Source organism: Xyrauchen texanus, chromosome 14, assembly GCF_025860055.1.
Source record: "Xyrauchen texanus isolate HMW12.3.18 chromosome 14, RBS_HiC_50CHRs, whole genome shotgun sequence".
Lineage (NCBI taxonomy): Eukaryota > Metazoa > Chordata > Actinopteri > Cypriniformes > Catostomidae > Xyrauchen > Xyrauchen texanus.
In genome coordinates this window covers 47,045,582-47,062,638 of record NC_068289.1, presented here as the reverse complement: position 1 = coordinate 47,062,638, position 17,057 = coordinate 47,045,582, and the positions used below count along the sequence as shown (strand labels likewise).

Genomic DNA, 17,057 nt, shown 5'->3' with positions numbered 1-17,057 from the left:
CATGAGAATGAGACTAAACATTTTTGCTAAACGGGTCATATCATGAGGAATCATGTTGTCCTTGAATATTCTGTGTTCAATCCATTTGAGCTAATGCGATGGCTTTTTATAAAAATATTTCGACTTGTCCCTTCTTTTCTTTTAAAAAAAAGCACAAATCGAGGTTACAGTGAGGCACTTACAATAGAAGTGAACGTGGCCAATTTTTGGAAAACCACTTACATTTATTCTTCTGTTAAAACTCATGTATTGAAGTTGTAAAGTTATTTAAATTGTAATTGTTACAGTCGTTTTAGTGTTTGTTGACGTTTGACAAGTTGTAAAATTGGTAATACTTTTACACAGAGAAGGTTAGTAAGTAATTTTATCACACAAAAATCATGTTTACTTGCATATTGTTTATGTCTTGTGGCTATACTTTTGAAATAGTGAGTATTTTAACATTTACGGATTGGCCCCATTCACTTCCATAGTAAGATTTTTGTTTTTCTTAAAAAAAAGGGCAAGTCAAAATGTATTTATGCGGTATTCAATATTATGCCACAAATGCTGTCAATTGAGCTTAACTAGTATTGAACCCAGAATATTCCTTTAACATACACTTATAACTCCAGTGAAAATAGGGAACGTTGTATCTCATTTTGCATTTCAAGAGTGCATTTACATAGGGAGCAAAAATAAATAAATAAAAAATTGCCTGTTTAATTCTAGGGGTCAGAAGGAGGGTGCAAAATCTTCATCATTAACTAAATTATGTTTTTGGTTCTAAAAACCTTCACTAACAATATAAGAAGGCCTCAAAGGAAAAATATAAATGTTTCCTTAATTAATTCAGATCGTTATCAGCACATTGGAATTTCATATATTTAGTTTCTATAATCTGTTAAAAATAAAAACCAAATCTCTGTGTGTTTAACATAACAGGCTGTTCTTGGAGACCAAACAGTTATAGAGGGTCAAGAGGTGACCTTGTCTGTCCGAGCGAGTGGACAGCCTAAACCCATGCTTTACTGGTACGTTTCAACATCTTTAAATCATCTTTTTAGATCTTTTTGAATATGATTTACTTGTTTTTATTCTAGATTGGACTATTCATAGTATACAGTATATTAAATCAGTATGCATTCGTTCATTAATAGATATACTGTGGTATTTAATTCTTCTCATTTTTACACTTTAAAATTAACAACTTATTTCCCCTGGTGTCAGGCTGAGAGACAGAGTGACCATTAAAACAGGTGCACGACATATCGTCCAAGAGACAGAAGAGGGCAATTTTGAGATGATAATTAAATCGGCACAGAAGTCAGACACTGGCGTTTACACCTGCAAGATCATCAACGAGTATGGAACGAAACAGTGTGATGGCAGACTGGAGGTGAAAGGTAAGAAATCTAGCTGGTCGTGCAGGGTTTGTGTTCATAGGGAATCATTTGCATAACAAGTCATGGAGGTAAAGTGTTGTAGTCAATCTGCTGTCTTTATTAATGGTGAAGTGAGTCCATTTTTTTTTAATGAAAAGCAATATGCAAGAAAGCCATTAGTAGCTTGATATCTCCAACTCCTGTTAAAGGTGATGTAAGTGATTTGTTTTAATGGAAAGATATGCAAAAAAGTTTCCTACTCTCTGAAAGATATCACTGAAATAAGTGTCCTGAGATATCTCACCAGTCTCTAAGACCACTCTAGACTTTGCAAACAAAATGTGTCCTCTGTTATAGTCTCTGACGCTTTCTGCCTGTCAATCATTTTGTGCGTTAATCATAGTGTTGTTGTTGCAGCAAATTATTGAGACTTAATGCCATTTTCTGGTTTAGAATTTGTCTGTTGAGGGTGCTATTTCGCTATTGCTGTATTTGACAACTGTGGGAACATGCTTTGTGTCTTTTTCAATGATATCAGTGTAGTGTTTTGGAAAGTCAGGTGATAGTAATTTAAAATCGAATCGACACTGGTGACAGTCAGGAACAATTTGTGTGCATTCGTATGTGGTTCCATGAGATATCTTCCTGTGAGTTATTGAATTACATCTTTAGAGTGTGCCAGTGTGTTTCCCTCTTCATTGCACCCTTTCTGTTGAGATGAATAGCAAACACATTGCAAACCATGTTGTAAGATTCGAGGACTTGGGCATAGGTTAGTATTTTGAATGAGTCATTTTCTCAGCAAATCATACAGTGAATCAGCCGTCAGTGAGTTCACAACGGACTACTGGATGCTAATGTTTTCTTTGTAGTGTTTATATTGTAAAACATTGTAAATTATTGTAAGAGTTTCTTGTCTTGTTTAAAATTAAAAGTCTAGTGTATGTATCAAATCTTGGTAGCATATTAAACTACACCTGGGATTTCATTCAGTTTGGACTTTTGAACAGTCTGGGCGACTCCATCACAGTTTCTGTTTGGATATTTTTTTGGGAACCAATTCCTAATGTTGTCCAGAAGTCCCAGAACATTTTAGGGAGGTTTTTGTGTGACAAATTAATAAGAACCTACACAGAATGTTCTCTAATGGTTATTTTTAGATTTTCTTTTATTTTTATATAAATATAAACTAACCTTCCCAGAATGCTGCAGGGAGGTTTTTGTGTTAGAAATTAATAAGAGCCTACACAGAATGTTCTCTAATGGTTATTTTTAGGATACATTTTTTTTAACCGTAAACTAACATTCCCAGAACATTCTTGGAACCTGGGTAGCTCAGCGAGTATTGACGCTGACTACCACCCCTGGAGTCGTGAGTTCAAATCCAGGGAGTGCTGAGTGATTCCAGTCAGGTCTCCTAAGCAACCAAATTGGCCCGGTTGCTAGGGAGGGTAGAGTCACATGGGGTAACATCCTTGTGGTCGCAATTAAGTGGTTCTTGCTCTCAATGGGGCATGTGATAAATTGTGTGTGGATTGCTGAGAGTAGCATGAGCCTCCACATGCACAGTGGCCCATGTGATAAGATGCATGGATTGACTGTCTCAGAAGCGGAGGCAACTGAGACTTGTAACCACTCTACCACAAGAACCTACTAAGTAGTGGGAACTGGACATACTAAATTGGGAGAAAAAAGGGGATAAAAAATAACAACTTCTGAACAACCATCTAAATCGGACATTTCTGTAATTTGGTAACTAAAACATCAATTTGGCTCCTTAATGTTTCAGTTTAGGAGACAATGAGCCAGTTTACATGCACACAAATAACTCCTAAAAATCTAAAAACACTTGGCACATTGGATAACCCAGTAATAATGCCAACAAAGGTGTTTACATGCATTGCGAAATCACGGTAATGGGACAAAAATCTTCCCTTGTCGATCTGTTCCCTTTATGATCTGCATTAGCAGACTATGTTTCTCATATCTGTTGCCTAAAAAAGCACCTAAAAAACACCTCTTTGAAATTATTTTCTCTTCATCATCACTTGATTGGTTCACCTTTATTTGTATTTAATTTTTTTCAGCTCGTCCAGTAGAACCAGGCCTGGCCATCATTCGGCCGGTGAGAGACATTATAGTGAAGGCAGGGGAGACGGCCCTTTTTGAGTGTCACGTAATTGGCCCGCAAGACACTGATGTTGACTGGCTGTCAGATTGGAAGCTCATCCAACCAGCTCTTTTGAATTGTAAGATGCACTTTGATGGGAAAAGATGCAGGCTACTGCTTAACTCTGTACATGAGGATGATAGTGGAACATACACCTGCAAACTGAGCACAGCTAAAGGTAAGAAGCTTGCTATTTGTCTATAAACCTCAAACCTAGGATTTACGTCCTGTAACACAGTCTTGTAGAATACTTTAATGTCATTGACACATAATGGACCACTTTCATAGACTACCAGTATGACTCTTGCCCTTTTCCATTACATTACATCATATGTAGAGGAACAGACCTCCAGTGCCAAACTAAAGGTCATAGCATCCATAGAGCCCCTCTTCACTCGTAAGCTGGATGTTCTTGAAGTGATTGAAGGTCGTAACGCTCGATTTGACTGCAAGGTCAGCGGGACGCCACCACCTAAGATCACCTGGAGCCACTTTGGTATGAGCCTAATTCCCTTGAGTGCCTCCCAGTGTCAACCTTGTAAAGTAACATCAAGAAGGTTGGGTCATCTTTATGTCATGTCTCCAACAGATCATCCGCTGGAGGAGAGCGAAGACATTCGGATCTTGAAAGAAGGAGGGCGGCACTCGTTAATTATCTCTCACGTTAGTAATGAAGATGAGGGCCTCTACACAGTAATTGCGCGGAACGAAAATGGACAGGCCGAGTGTGCAGCGGAACTATATGTGCAGGAGCCCAGGCCGGCAATATCCTCTCAAATGTACAAACCTTGACATTTATTTAAAGGAAATGTAAATTGTCCAATTATTTACCTATGTTCATGTTGTTTAGAACAACATGAGGGTGTGTAAATAATGGCAAAATCTTAATTTTTGAGAACTATTAATCTAATAAAAAATAAAATCACTGAAATCATTGCATAGTGTTGTATTGTGATGGTGTTGGTGTCAAACTTGACCTTTAACAGGGCAAAACTGGAAAAAATGCCTTCCATTCCCGAGGAACCAGAGGTGCCTGAGAACGAGATTGAACGCTTCACTATGCCTGACTTCGTCAAGCCGCTCTATGATCTGGATGTGGTAGAGGGCAGAGAGGCTGTGCTCAGGTGTAAAGTGGCTGGCCTGCCATACCCGACCATCACCTGGTTTCACAATGGCAAGAGGATTGAAAGCACAGAAGACAGAAAAATGACACAATGTAAGCTGATGCCGTAATTCAATTCTCTTTTGACAGTATTACCAACTGATCCCTCCAGAAAGTAGTTTTTTTGGAAATGATAGTGTGAGAATAGGGGAATACCTGGAATATGAAGTGCTGTTTGTATGATGACCGTCTGGTTTCGCTTTGTTGTCTCTTCTGCAGTCAGAGACATTCACAGTCTGGTGGTCCGCTCTGTGTGCCATGCCCACGGTGGAGTCTACAAGTGTGTCATATCCAACAAGGTGGGCAAGGCCACCTGCTATGCCCATCTGTATGTGACAGGTAAGTTTAAATCTCCATGGCTGTCACAGGCACAATATGGGAACATGGGAAAAGACAGAAGTTCACCCAAAAATTACAACTGTCATCATTTACTTAACCTCATGTTGTTCCATAATTGTTGGACTGACTTTCTTCTGTGGAACACAAAATGAGATGTTAGGCAGAATGTTCGGGACAGACAGCCTCAGTCTCCATTCACTTTCAGTCTATAAAAAAAGATGCAATGCAAGTTATTGATGACTGCATTACTTTAAATGATTACTTATGGTTGTATAGGATTGTGTATGTGTATTCATGAGAATGTGTGCAAAACTCTTCTGGCACCAAATAGTTGTTTATTTATTACTCTTTTAGATATCCTTCCTGACCCACCCGATGGGACCCCAGTCATTGAGTCCATCACTGGCAAGACTATCAGGCTAAGCTGGAAGAAACCTAAAAGGCTGGATCCATCCATTGGTATAAATTTTGCAATTTTATTATATTTATGAATTTCATTTAGATTATTTTTACTAGCTTTTTCACATTTAAAGTTTTGAATTTCCCCAATGGAAAATGTTTTATTGCGCAGAGTAGGGGTGGGCGATATGATCAAATTCTTATATCACGATATTAATAATTTTAATAATCACAATAATGCAAAATATCACAATATAGTATTTAAAAAACTTTTTTTGGAAATCAGTCAAAATTGGTTGTAAATATGTTAATTATCCATATTGTACTGCCTATTTTTGGACAATTAAGTCAATGAATAAAATACTTCAAAAAAGTTCTATATTGGGGATTACTGTTGAGTATAAGTAGATGTGCCCAAAATTCTTATTGTTTATGTATATTTCATAATTCCAGATCCTAGCATCCTGATGTATGCTGTTCAGCAGCAGGCCTTGGGGTCAATCCAGTGGACCATCATTGCCTCTTGCCTGAAACAGACCACCTACACCATTACCAGTTTGTCTAAAGGTGTTCGCTATGCCTTCAGGGTGCTATCAATCACCAACAAGGCCTTTAGCAAGCCGTCATCCGCCACTGATCCAGTGCAGCTGCTAGACAGAGGTATGCCACAGCAGACAAGGACAGCCACAGACAGGTGGGTCAATGAGATGTATAAGTTACTGCATCACACTGGCTTTTATCTCTCTGTCTGCAGGCCCATACCTCCAGGAGGCTCCTATAATCATTGACAAGCCGGACATTGTGTACATGGTGGAAAAGCAGCCCTTAAGCATCACGGTCACTCTTAACCATGTCAATGCATCGGTCACCTGGAAGAGGTATTTAGCATTTTGACTGCATTGAATCATTATGGAGATGATCCTTTTACACTGTTCCTTATAATATTTGATTTTTGACCATTATTAACCCTTTCACATGCTGACAGAATAAATGGCAATCCCTCTACATTAATGGCAAATTTGCCTGTGACTCTCTCTGCAATTAGAGGTAAAGGAAAAAAAATTGTGTTTGTATTATTTTGTCGTTATTGTGTGACTGTATTTGTAGAGGGGGAGTGACATTCTCTAACAGACCAGGCCTGTTTGAGTTGAGCATGCCTGATGATGACCAGCACACACTGAAGCTGTGCAAAGTGAAGAACAGCGATGCTGGTCAGCTCACCTGTATTGCCAGCAACCAGTTTGGCAGTGACTCCTGCATCCTGACCCTGGAAATAGCTGGTGCGTCACAGTTTTTAAAATCTGAATTGCTGTATCAATATCTGTGTGATTGCACAAAGCAAGTGTGTCTCATTGTATGATTTATCTGACTCTAGTGCCCCCAACTTTTGAGACGATCATGGAAGACCTTGATGTGAATGTGGGTGAGACTCCTCGCTTTGCAGTGGTGGTTGAAGGAAAGCCCGTCCCAGACATCCTTTGGTACAAGGTGTGCCATAGCGAACAGCAATAGAAAATTCCATTTTAGGAAAATGATTTATTTATATTACGAAATAGTATTAAGGATTTTGTTTGCTGAATTAATTTTGTTTAATCACATTTTCCTTGATCTTTTGAGATTTTGAGAGTTTATCATACTATTAATACATATTGTAACTTTCACATCTCAAAAATTCCTCCTCAGTCTTAAAAGACAGTTAATTGAAATTTAGCATAAAAAATGGCTTTTTCTGTACTTCTGCAACATACTAACATTAAACAGATGAATGCATTTAAAGACATGACTGCCCACATATACATGTCAACACTTATTCGATGTTAAAAACTTGGCCCCATCAGTCACTGTGAAGTAAGTAATAAGATACTATTATTCATAATATTATTCCTATACACCAGACAAAATCATTTTAAAAGTAAATGTGTAAAAGTCCACCATAACCCATAACACACTGTGCATACCTTACCTTTTTGAACATGGGCTCTGATCATTTCAGTCTAACCTTAAAGGGATAATTCACCCAAAAATGAAAATTCTCTTATCATTTACTCACCCTCATGCCATCTCAGATGTGTATGACTTTCTTCTGTTGCAGACAAACAAAGGTTTTTAGAATATCTCAGCTCTGAAGGTCCATATAATGCAAGTGAATTGTGACCAAAATTTTGGAGCTCCAAAAAACACGTAAAGGCCACAAAACAGAAATCCATAAGACTCCAGTGGCTTTATCCATGTCTTTGAAGTGATCCAATTGTTTTTGGGTGAGAACAGACCAAAATGTAACTCCTTTGTTGCAGTGCATCTTTCTTTGCGCAGAGTGCTAGATGGTGCTAGGAAGTGTGATCAATCTTAAAAATCATGATTGCCAAGGAGACTACTTTTGTCAAGATGTATAGTGGAAAAGTTGTATTTTAGTCAGTTCTCAACCAAAACCGATTTGAATACTTCAGGTGAGTAAATGATGAGAACATTTTCGTATTTGGGTGAACTATTCCTTTCAGAATTTGGCTTATTTCAGTGTGGATTGTTATGTCACAATGTAATGCAGACTTTACATAGAGTCTGGGGGTGCAAAAACTTGACAGTAAACCCGCAGCTCGCAAGGAAATACAGCCAAGTGATGCATTTATTTAACATTCTATTTGTATTTTTCCTATAAAGGAATGTAGGAAGAACATCTAAGGCAAAGTTTATGCTTAAATGTCTTAAATTTCCTCATTAAAAATTTTAAGTCCTAAAGACATAAATTGTAATTTTGCAATATATATATAGGAAATCACGACCACTCACATTAAAATAAGACTCCAGTCATTTACATTTATATTTACATTTATGCATTTGGCAGACACTTTTATTCAAAGCGACTTACAGAGCCCTTATTACAGGGACAATCCCCCCGGAGCAACCTGTAGTTAAGTGCCTTGCTCAAGGACACAATGGTGGTGGATGTGGGGATCGAACCAGCAACCTTCTGATTACATTATTACCAGTTTTGTGCTTTAGACCACTACACCATCACCACTCCACATCATACAGTAAGGTCATACAGTAACCTTATTTAAAGCAGTTTTATTTTACATGGATAGGGTCCACATGTGGGTGCTACCATGTTTGAATCAAATGACCAGCCAAATAATACTCGTTTGATCTCAGTAACCATCCTGTTATTTGATACTTTCACTCATTGGTTTAAGCAATCATGGCTGACTGTGAATACTACATTTCTATAATGGCATCTGAAATGGGAAACTATTGAATTTAAATGATGTTGCATCCAAGCCGCTAGGTGTCTGTGTAAGTCCAAGATGACACAAAGACAAAAGTTAGAGTGAACCTTTAAATATAACATAAATGAGAACTCCTATAAGTGTCCTGAGCAAAAGTAGATGTGATAAAAAAAATTAAAATGAGCTCCTCTCTATTACTCTGAAGAATCTAACTTTGCTGGAAGACACTAGTACGTCATACTTTTATCAATATCTTGAAGTCTGACCATATTAAACCCCCCTCCTGCTTGCTGAGCACTCAGTAACTCTCTATAACTGATATTTAATTTACCCATATCACTTCCCAGGGAGCCTGTAAAACATGCTAATTTATGCTTTGAAAGATACTGCTGGATGTTTAAATTCATTCCTCACTGCCCTTTTTACCTCAAACCCTTACAAATGCATTTCACATTCAAAGCACAACAATGGGATGGCTGCTCACTCAATCTTTGCGCTTGTTTTGCTTTGATTTTCAGGGTGACATCCTACTGTCAGAAAGCAGCCATTTTACATTTGTGTATGACGACAATGAATGTTCTTTAGTGGTGCTGAACACTCAGCCAGATGACTCAGGAGTGTACACCTGTACTGCAAAGAATCTGGCTGGCTCAGTGTCCTGCAAGGCCGAGCTCACTGTCCATACCAGTAAGCACTTTATATTTAATCAAGAGAGTTGTATTTCTAAGTTGACTAATGCAACACGTCAGTGTAACACAAGTGTCCTATCTAGGAATCCCTGGGAAAAAGAAGATTTACATTTATGCATTTGGCAGAAGCTTTTATCCAAAGCAACTTACAGAGCCATTATTACAGGGACAATCCCCCCGGAGCAACCTGGAGTTAAGTGCCTTGCTCAAGGACACAATGGTGGTGGCTGTGGGGATCGAACCAGCGATGTGCCGCTGATGGCAGCCATGGCACATTACTTTGTCCTGCTCTGTTTTGGTTTGTGGATTTATTTAGCAGACTGTGAACCTATCACGATTAGTTATGCTAGAGACGAGTTGTTAAACCTTCTTAATAATGTACCAGCTAACCTGATGTTGAATTTCACCTCTTCAACTTCAGTTCTCATAGAAATTTTTGTCAAAGTGAAAGCAAGCATGCCGGCGCTCTGGTACGCTTTCGTTGAAGGGGACTTCATTCACCCCTCCCTAGAATTGCCCTCTCTAATCTCCGGTCCCTGCTGAATAAACTTGATGAATTGCAGCTACTTCTCAACACAAACAAGGACTTTAAACTCTCATCTGCTCTCTGTTTCATGGAATCCTGGTTATGTGAATCAATCCTTGTCAACATATTGCAACCGGATGGCTTTCAAATCCTCAGGGCGGACAGGGACTGATGGCTCCCAGGTAAATCAAGAGGAGGAGGAATTACCTACTACATAAATGATCCATGGTGTAATGATGTCACTGAACTACTGAAAATATGTTCCCCTGATCTGGAGTCATTTTTTATATACTGTAAACCCTTCTACCCAGCTCACGAATTTGCCTCCTCCATTGTAGGTGGTGTGTATATACTACCACAAGCCTGTGTGCATGCCACACAGCATATGTTGGCCGAGCAAATCGCGAGTGTAAAGAAGGAACACCCGGACTCTTTACTCATTATTATGGGAGACTTTAACAGAACCAATCTGTGCAAAGAGATACCAATATACAAGCAACATGCTACTTGTGCCACCAGAGAGGGAAAAATGCTTGATCAGTGCTACACCATGATTAAAGATGCTTATCATTCTATTCCTCGCACTGCCCTCAGGCAGTCGAACCACATCATGGTTCTCCTAATTCCTGCATACAGACAAAAATTAAAAACTGCAAAGACTGTTATCACCACAGTAAAACATTGCAATAGTGAGGCAATCGAGGAGCTACAAAGCTGCTTTGAGACCACTGAGTGGAATGTTTTCAGGGAAGCAAACAGTGACTTAAATGAATACAAAGACACAATAACTTCATGCATTAGTTTCTGCGAAGAGAAATGTGTTTGGACCAAAACACGAGTCAAATACAATAATGACAAACCTTGGTCCACACAAGAATTGAGGCAATTGCAGCAAGAATGGGCATCCTAATGTGGAAATAAGGACCTATTCAAAAAGGCCAATTAAAAGTTGGAAAAGAGAATTAGAGCAGCCAAGAAAAGGTACTCTGTAAAACTGACAAAACAGTTATTGGCAATGACCCAACATCAGTCTGGAAAGGCATGAAAGAAATCACAAGCAACAAAAAGAAATCACACTGTGCCATGAACGATAGTCAGTTAACTAACGATCTCAACACATTCTACTGCAGATTAGTTCTGCAACTAACAATTATTTTGATAATAGATTAATCTAACGATTATTAGAATGATTATTAGACTATTATTGTAATGATTAATCATTAGCTCTTAACTAGGGCCGTCGGTTTAACGCGTTAATTCAGTGCGATTAATTTGACTAAAAATAACGCGTAAAAAAAATTAACGGCATTAATCGCAATGCCCCCCAGAACGTAATATGGAAGATTCCTGAGAAATGCAAGCTGGTAGTACCACCTCTTTACTCCAGAGGGCAGTAAGTGAAACTTCAGCTGCGTGGCAATGCGCAGTTTATACAGTGAAGAAAAACACCCTTGAGCAGCAGAACAACACAAACATGCGTTACATTCTTGCGTTCAAAACACTTGATGGAGCGCAAATCCGAACTAAGGGATCTCAATAAGTAAACTATAACTTGACACAGTGACCTTCAAATTTTGTGTTTATGATGCAACGCATCCAAGACGCTACACAAGCATGTCTGATGCTGCTGTTCATTGATGGATCCTTAAACAAGCCCTCATAATAAATCTCCCTTGTGAAATGGATTGCTGTGAACTGTATGCCAATGATTGACTTATGATCAATAATATGGTAGTAAACAATACATTGTATTCTAAAGCCGTTTTTTGTATTGTCTGATTAATGATGAACTCTTCTGCCACAAGAATGTAATGCACTTTAATTATCTGAATATGTTTTATATATATTATATATATAATTTTTTAATATTTAAAGATAACTATGTATCATTATTTCATCTTTATATATTGAATTATTGTTATATGAGGGGCTTTCTCAGCAAATATTTGTATATGCGATTAATCACGATTAATTAATCGGGACACCATGTAATTAATTCGATTAAAAAAAATTAGCGATTGACAGCCCTACTCTTAACCGATTATTCAACTTGTGCCCCGACTTATAAGGTTGTATTAAATGTGCATACTAACAATAAAGAGGACAAAGTCATCTTTTAAAAATACCTCTAAATTACATTCACTGAATAAAGGGGAAATAATACTTTTTATTAAGTTTAATTCAGTAAAGAAATTCACTGCAAAAACTCAAATCCTATTGTTATCAAGAGTTTTTGTCTTGTTTTTGTATGTAAGTGTATTTTTTTAACTTGGTTATACTTCTGCAAGTGCAGTGAAGACAAAATATACTTATATTCAAGATGTATTCTCTAAAAGCAAGTCTATGTATCTTATATGCTGCTTCTCAGATGAATGCATCTCCTTTGTCAAAAATTTAAAAATATTAGAATTTTTTATATTATATTCAACATTCTCAGATAACAAATTTTTCTTCTGCAGTATAGCTACTAAAGAAAATGTACATTGTTTTAAAGGTGTTTTAGCAAAACAAACAAACAAACAAGGCAAAACAAAAACAAATCAAAACCGTATTTTGTTGCAGTGTATAATGGGGTGAAGACTACCCTCTCTCACCTTTCTGTTCACTTCACTAAAGCTGCATATTGTCAATTTTCTTCATGATAAGAAATGCACAGTGACATATATTAAGATTCATTAAGTCTTGAGCTATCATGTTATAATCTAGCTGCATTCATAGACTGGCAGCTCCAGCTCCACTTATTCCACAACGAGAGTGCTTCTGTATTTACTTATTTTATATTTTTGCATTATAATTCCCTCATACTTTGTGGTCTACATCACCTGAAGCTGTTTGGAAAGTTTAGAGTGTATAGACTGTGAGCTGTGTAATTCTTACTCTCCTCAGTCAGATGAAAACTGTAGTGCTGCAATCGCGTGTCATCATTTGAGTTTACTGTGATCACATTTTACATTAAATGAGATCAAATGACTGTTCGACAACAAAAAATGTAGTCAGCAATTTTTTGTTGTCGATAACAACGACTAAACATTTCAGCCCTACTGCAGATTTGAAAGAAAGTATACCTAAAGCCATTCACACCTCAGACATTAATACAAGACAACTGCCAACTGCCCCCCCCCCAACACCAATGATTACCTGTGACTATTATTTAAAGAGACTCTGCAAAAAACTCTAAACAAAAAAAGGACCTTTTTCACCACCTGGACCTGATTCAGTCTCTCCTGCCTCCCTGAAACACTGTGCAGACCAATTAGCTCTGGTCTCTGGCCCTTTGCTCAGTTCCTACCTGTTTTGAAAACTCAGTAGTTGTCCCATCTCATGCCTAAATGACTATAGACCAATTTCGTTGACATCAGTGTACCTTTGAGAGACTTTGAGAGGCATCTTAAAACCATCACGGACCCCTTTCTGGACCCCTTGCAGTTTGCTTACAGAGCCAGCAGGTCCGCAGAGAATGCTGTGAACATGGGCCTGCACTTCATCTTACAGCATCTGGATAATACTGGATTGTACGTTAGGATTTTGTTTGTGGACTTAAGTTTTTAATACAATTAATACAATCATTACCAAGCTTTTAGTTGGTCCAGCGGGCTGTGCCAGACTCCATCTGTCACTGGATCACTGACTTCCTGACAAATAGGAAGCAGTGTGTGTATCTAGATAAACACACCTCTGACTTACTGGGGCACCAACGACTATATATATACCAACGACTACACTTCTAAGGACCCCTCCATTAAAACTGTAAAGATTGTAGATGATACAACACTCATTGTCCTCATTGAAATCAACTATGATTCCGCATACAGACTAGAGGTGGAACATCTGGATCCTGGTGCAGCACTAACAACCTAGAGCTGAACGCTGTAAATAAAGTTGAGATGACTGTAGACTTTAGAAGATAATTTCCACCCTCACTCCCCCTAGTCATCAACGGATCACTTGTTGTAGTCGAAAAATCCTTTAAATTCTTCGGGACAATAATCTCCCACTACCTAAAATGGGACAATAACACTGCCTCCAGCACAGCAATTCTATACAGCCATCATAGAGTCTATCCTCACTTCATCTATTTCTATGTGGTTTGGATCAATTACCACATGTGAGAGGATGAAACTCCTGCGCATCATCAGGACAGCTGAAAAAACGATTTGCCTTCTATACAAGATCTGTATTATACACGATGCAGAAAGTGAGCAATTAAAATAATAGATGGCTCATCACATCCTGCCCACTGTATTTTCCAGCCTCTTACATCTTACAAGGAGATTCAGGTCCATTAGAACAAAAACAACAAGACACAAGAACAGTTTTTTTTCCTAGAGCTGTATCTTTGCTGAACACATAAGAACATAGGTGGCGCTGCTCTCCATAATATCATGAGCCATTTTTAGTGTATATCTGTACATCTGCATTTGCACTCTCTGTCCATACATACATACAGTGCATATTGTATATATGTTATTCACTGTTGTACACCTCTGCTTTTCTCTCTTTATCTATTCACACATATTTGTATTTACTGTATTGTATTACATGTCTGTACATATAAGCAAGTTTGTCTTAATATATGTACTTTGTCTGCAACTGCCAAGTCAAATTTCTTGTGAGAGTAATCTTAACTGGCTAAAAAATGTATCTATTCCATTCTATTTTAGGAATGATGCAACAAAGCGAAAAGTGGTGAATCCAGGGCCATCACTTAAATTCATGGGGTCATGCAAAAGGACAATACTGTCCAAAATTAAGAAACTTTTTTCTTCTTCTTTTACCAAAATTTTATAAATTAAACTCCATTAGAGAACCTTAGAGTCCCCAACTGACAAAAGTTCTGAATAAATTGTATCTCCCTCATATAAATCTGAGTTTTGACCCTAACGTGCCATGGTGATAGATATGACATTTTGTTGGGCCTTTTTATTTCTGTGGTGTCATTCTGAGAGGTGCCACAGTGAAATTTCATTCTGATCAAGCCTTTTAAAATGATCTGATGATTGTTTTTGACGATTATCTTTCTGTGTGTGTGTGTGTGTGTGTGTGTGTGTGTAGCCAAAAGGGAGAGAGACGACTCGATGGAGGATGAGGCATCCATTCTGAGAAAGATGCGGAGGCTCACTGATTACTATGACGTGCACAAGGAAATTGGGAGGTGAGTCATCCGCCCGAGACCTCACTTGTACACACACCATTTATCTCTAATGATTTCTTCCACTGATTTAGAAAATCAAAGAGCTGAATCAATCAGCTATCACTGATGACAGATCTCGGGTCTTCTGACACATCATACTCATCTAAGAATCAGCCAAAAAGGGTTGCCATTTTTCATCACATCATTAAAAATGACACTAACTTGTAAGCAATTTTTTGCTTTACAAATAGAGGTCTATTCAGCCATCTCAGAAGATAAGGCAAAAAAGACTGGTCCACACTGCAGCATATTCTGACCATGAACCATCCACAACCAACCACAGTTAATTTGTTCTTATGTGCCATTCAGGGGCTGAAATAAATATGATGATGAAATAATCAAATTAGATAATGCCACGTCTGTCTCCATGGACAGTTGTATAAGAAACACTAGCAGAAAATGTGTACAGACTTCTTAATAAGGTAATAACAAGTTCTGTACTGAGAAACTACCTGGATTCCCATGTAAACTCATCTTAATCCTCAAATAATGTTGATTCCCTGGAAACAGATTCGCTTCAATGTGGCTTTAAAAATGCACAGTGTAGGATGAACTCTGACAATGTGGTCAAAGCCACATTGTCAGAGAGAGGGTTATTTGTGTAACACAATGGTATCTGAGTGCTTGGCTGGGCAGAGAGGAGAGGAATGCAGCTACTGTGGAGCAGTATCTTTGCACTGCATACTGTCGCTCCCTCTGTGCTCTGTGCTTTAATTATAATCTTCATGTCTGGCTGCCGCCGTTCTATTAAGACCTGAACCCAGGATCCTTCAGGCTGCAGTTGCTATAGCTAATCCTGGAGGCATATCCACATACACAATGCAAACAGACAGATGCTGTAGCACAATGTAACACACAGTATTGCCCATGGTGAGAATAGAAGGCTATGATTATTCTATAGCATAGGGGTAAGTGGAAAGTTAATTGAGGGCTTGGTTTACCAAACACTCCCCCATCTGATATTCGAAAAACTGGTTGTCTCGCCCCAAATTCATGGCATTGGTTTAACTATTGTTTCTCTACAGTATGTTGGGCAGCTCTAACAAACAACACTGAAGTCACCTTATACTATATCCACACAGTTTACATTGTCTGGAAAATCACCCTACAAATGACTTCAAGTGGAAACACTTTACAATAAGGTTCCATTTGTTAACATTAATTAACAACATTAGCTAACATAAACTAACAATGAACAATACTTTTACAGTATTTATTAATCTTGGTTAATGTTAATATCAACATTTTAAAAAATCAGTAGTTGAATATTAAGTAAAGGTTTAGTTCACCCAAAAATTAAAATTCTCTCATCACCTTCATGCCATCCAAGATGTGTATGACTTTCTTTCTTCTGCAGTAAACAAACAAAGATTTTTAGAAGAATACTGTGTCTCAGCTCTGTAGGTACTGTACATACAATGCAAGTCAATTGTGATCAGGCCTTTGAAGATCCAAAAAGCAGATAAAGTCAGCATAAACATAATCCATCAGATTCCAGTGGTTTAATCAATGTATTCAGAAGCGATCCATTTGATTTTGGGTGAGAACAGACTTTGTGGACAAACTCATTTTTCAAAGTAAATTTTGCCATTATATACAATCATGATTTCAACCTCAATAACACTCCCTATAGTGCCATCAAGCACTCTTATGGGAAGGGATTATGATCGTGTTCAGCAGAAGAATGTCATACACACTTTAGGCTATGTCTACATTAATTCGGATACATCTGAAAACAGCGTTTTTGTTTCAAAACGCTCTCCGTCCACACTAACATTTTCAAGCATTTTCCAAAAGTTGCTCGTCCACACTGAAATGTATGAAAACACTTAAATCATGTTACTGCACATGCAGAAAATCCCTGTTGCATGTACGGTTTGAAACGCAATCACCGGACACCAATTCCGAGTAAATATTTATTTTTTAACAATGCTATCAAAGTGAGTATCAAGTACAACAGTGCCGCTATAACACGGGACGCCAGCTTGGTGGC

The 17,057-nt window shown here is 38.0% G+C and overlaps 1 protein-coding gene across 1 annotated transcript in view; it reads left to right on the top strand.

Moving 5' to 3' along the window:
- LOC127655192 (striated muscle preferentially expressed protein kinase-like) overlaps positions 1-17,057 on the top strand; it is a 135,649-nt gene that overhangs the window by 90,456 nt on the left and 28,136 nt on the right. The window contains exons 8-21 of the mRNA XM_052142835.1: positions 925-1,013; positions 1,210-1,385; positions 3,452-3,712; positions 3,872-4,030; positions 4,124-4,313; positions 4,521-4,750; positions 4,916-5,035; positions 5,390-5,494; positions 5,888-6,094; positions 6,189-6,312; positions 6,542-6,714; positions 6,810-6,922; positions 9,177-9,345; positions 14,926-15,025. Coding sequence (XP_051998795.1) covers positions 925-1,013; positions 1,210-1,385; positions 3,452-3,712; positions 3,872-4,030; positions 4,124-4,313; positions 4,521-4,750; positions 4,916-5,035; positions 5,390-5,494; positions 5,888-6,094; positions 6,189-6,312; positions 6,542-6,714; positions 6,810-6,922; positions 9,177-9,345; positions 14,926-15,025 — 2,216 coding nt within the window. The remainder of the gene's footprint in view (positions 1-924; positions 1,014-1,209; positions 1,386-3,451; positions 3,713-3,871; positions 4,031-4,123; positions 4,314-4,520; positions 4,751-4,915; positions 5,036-5,389; positions 5,495-5,887; positions 6,095-6,188; positions 6,313-6,541; positions 6,715-6,809; positions 6,923-9,176; positions 9,346-14,925; positions 15,026-17,057) is intronic.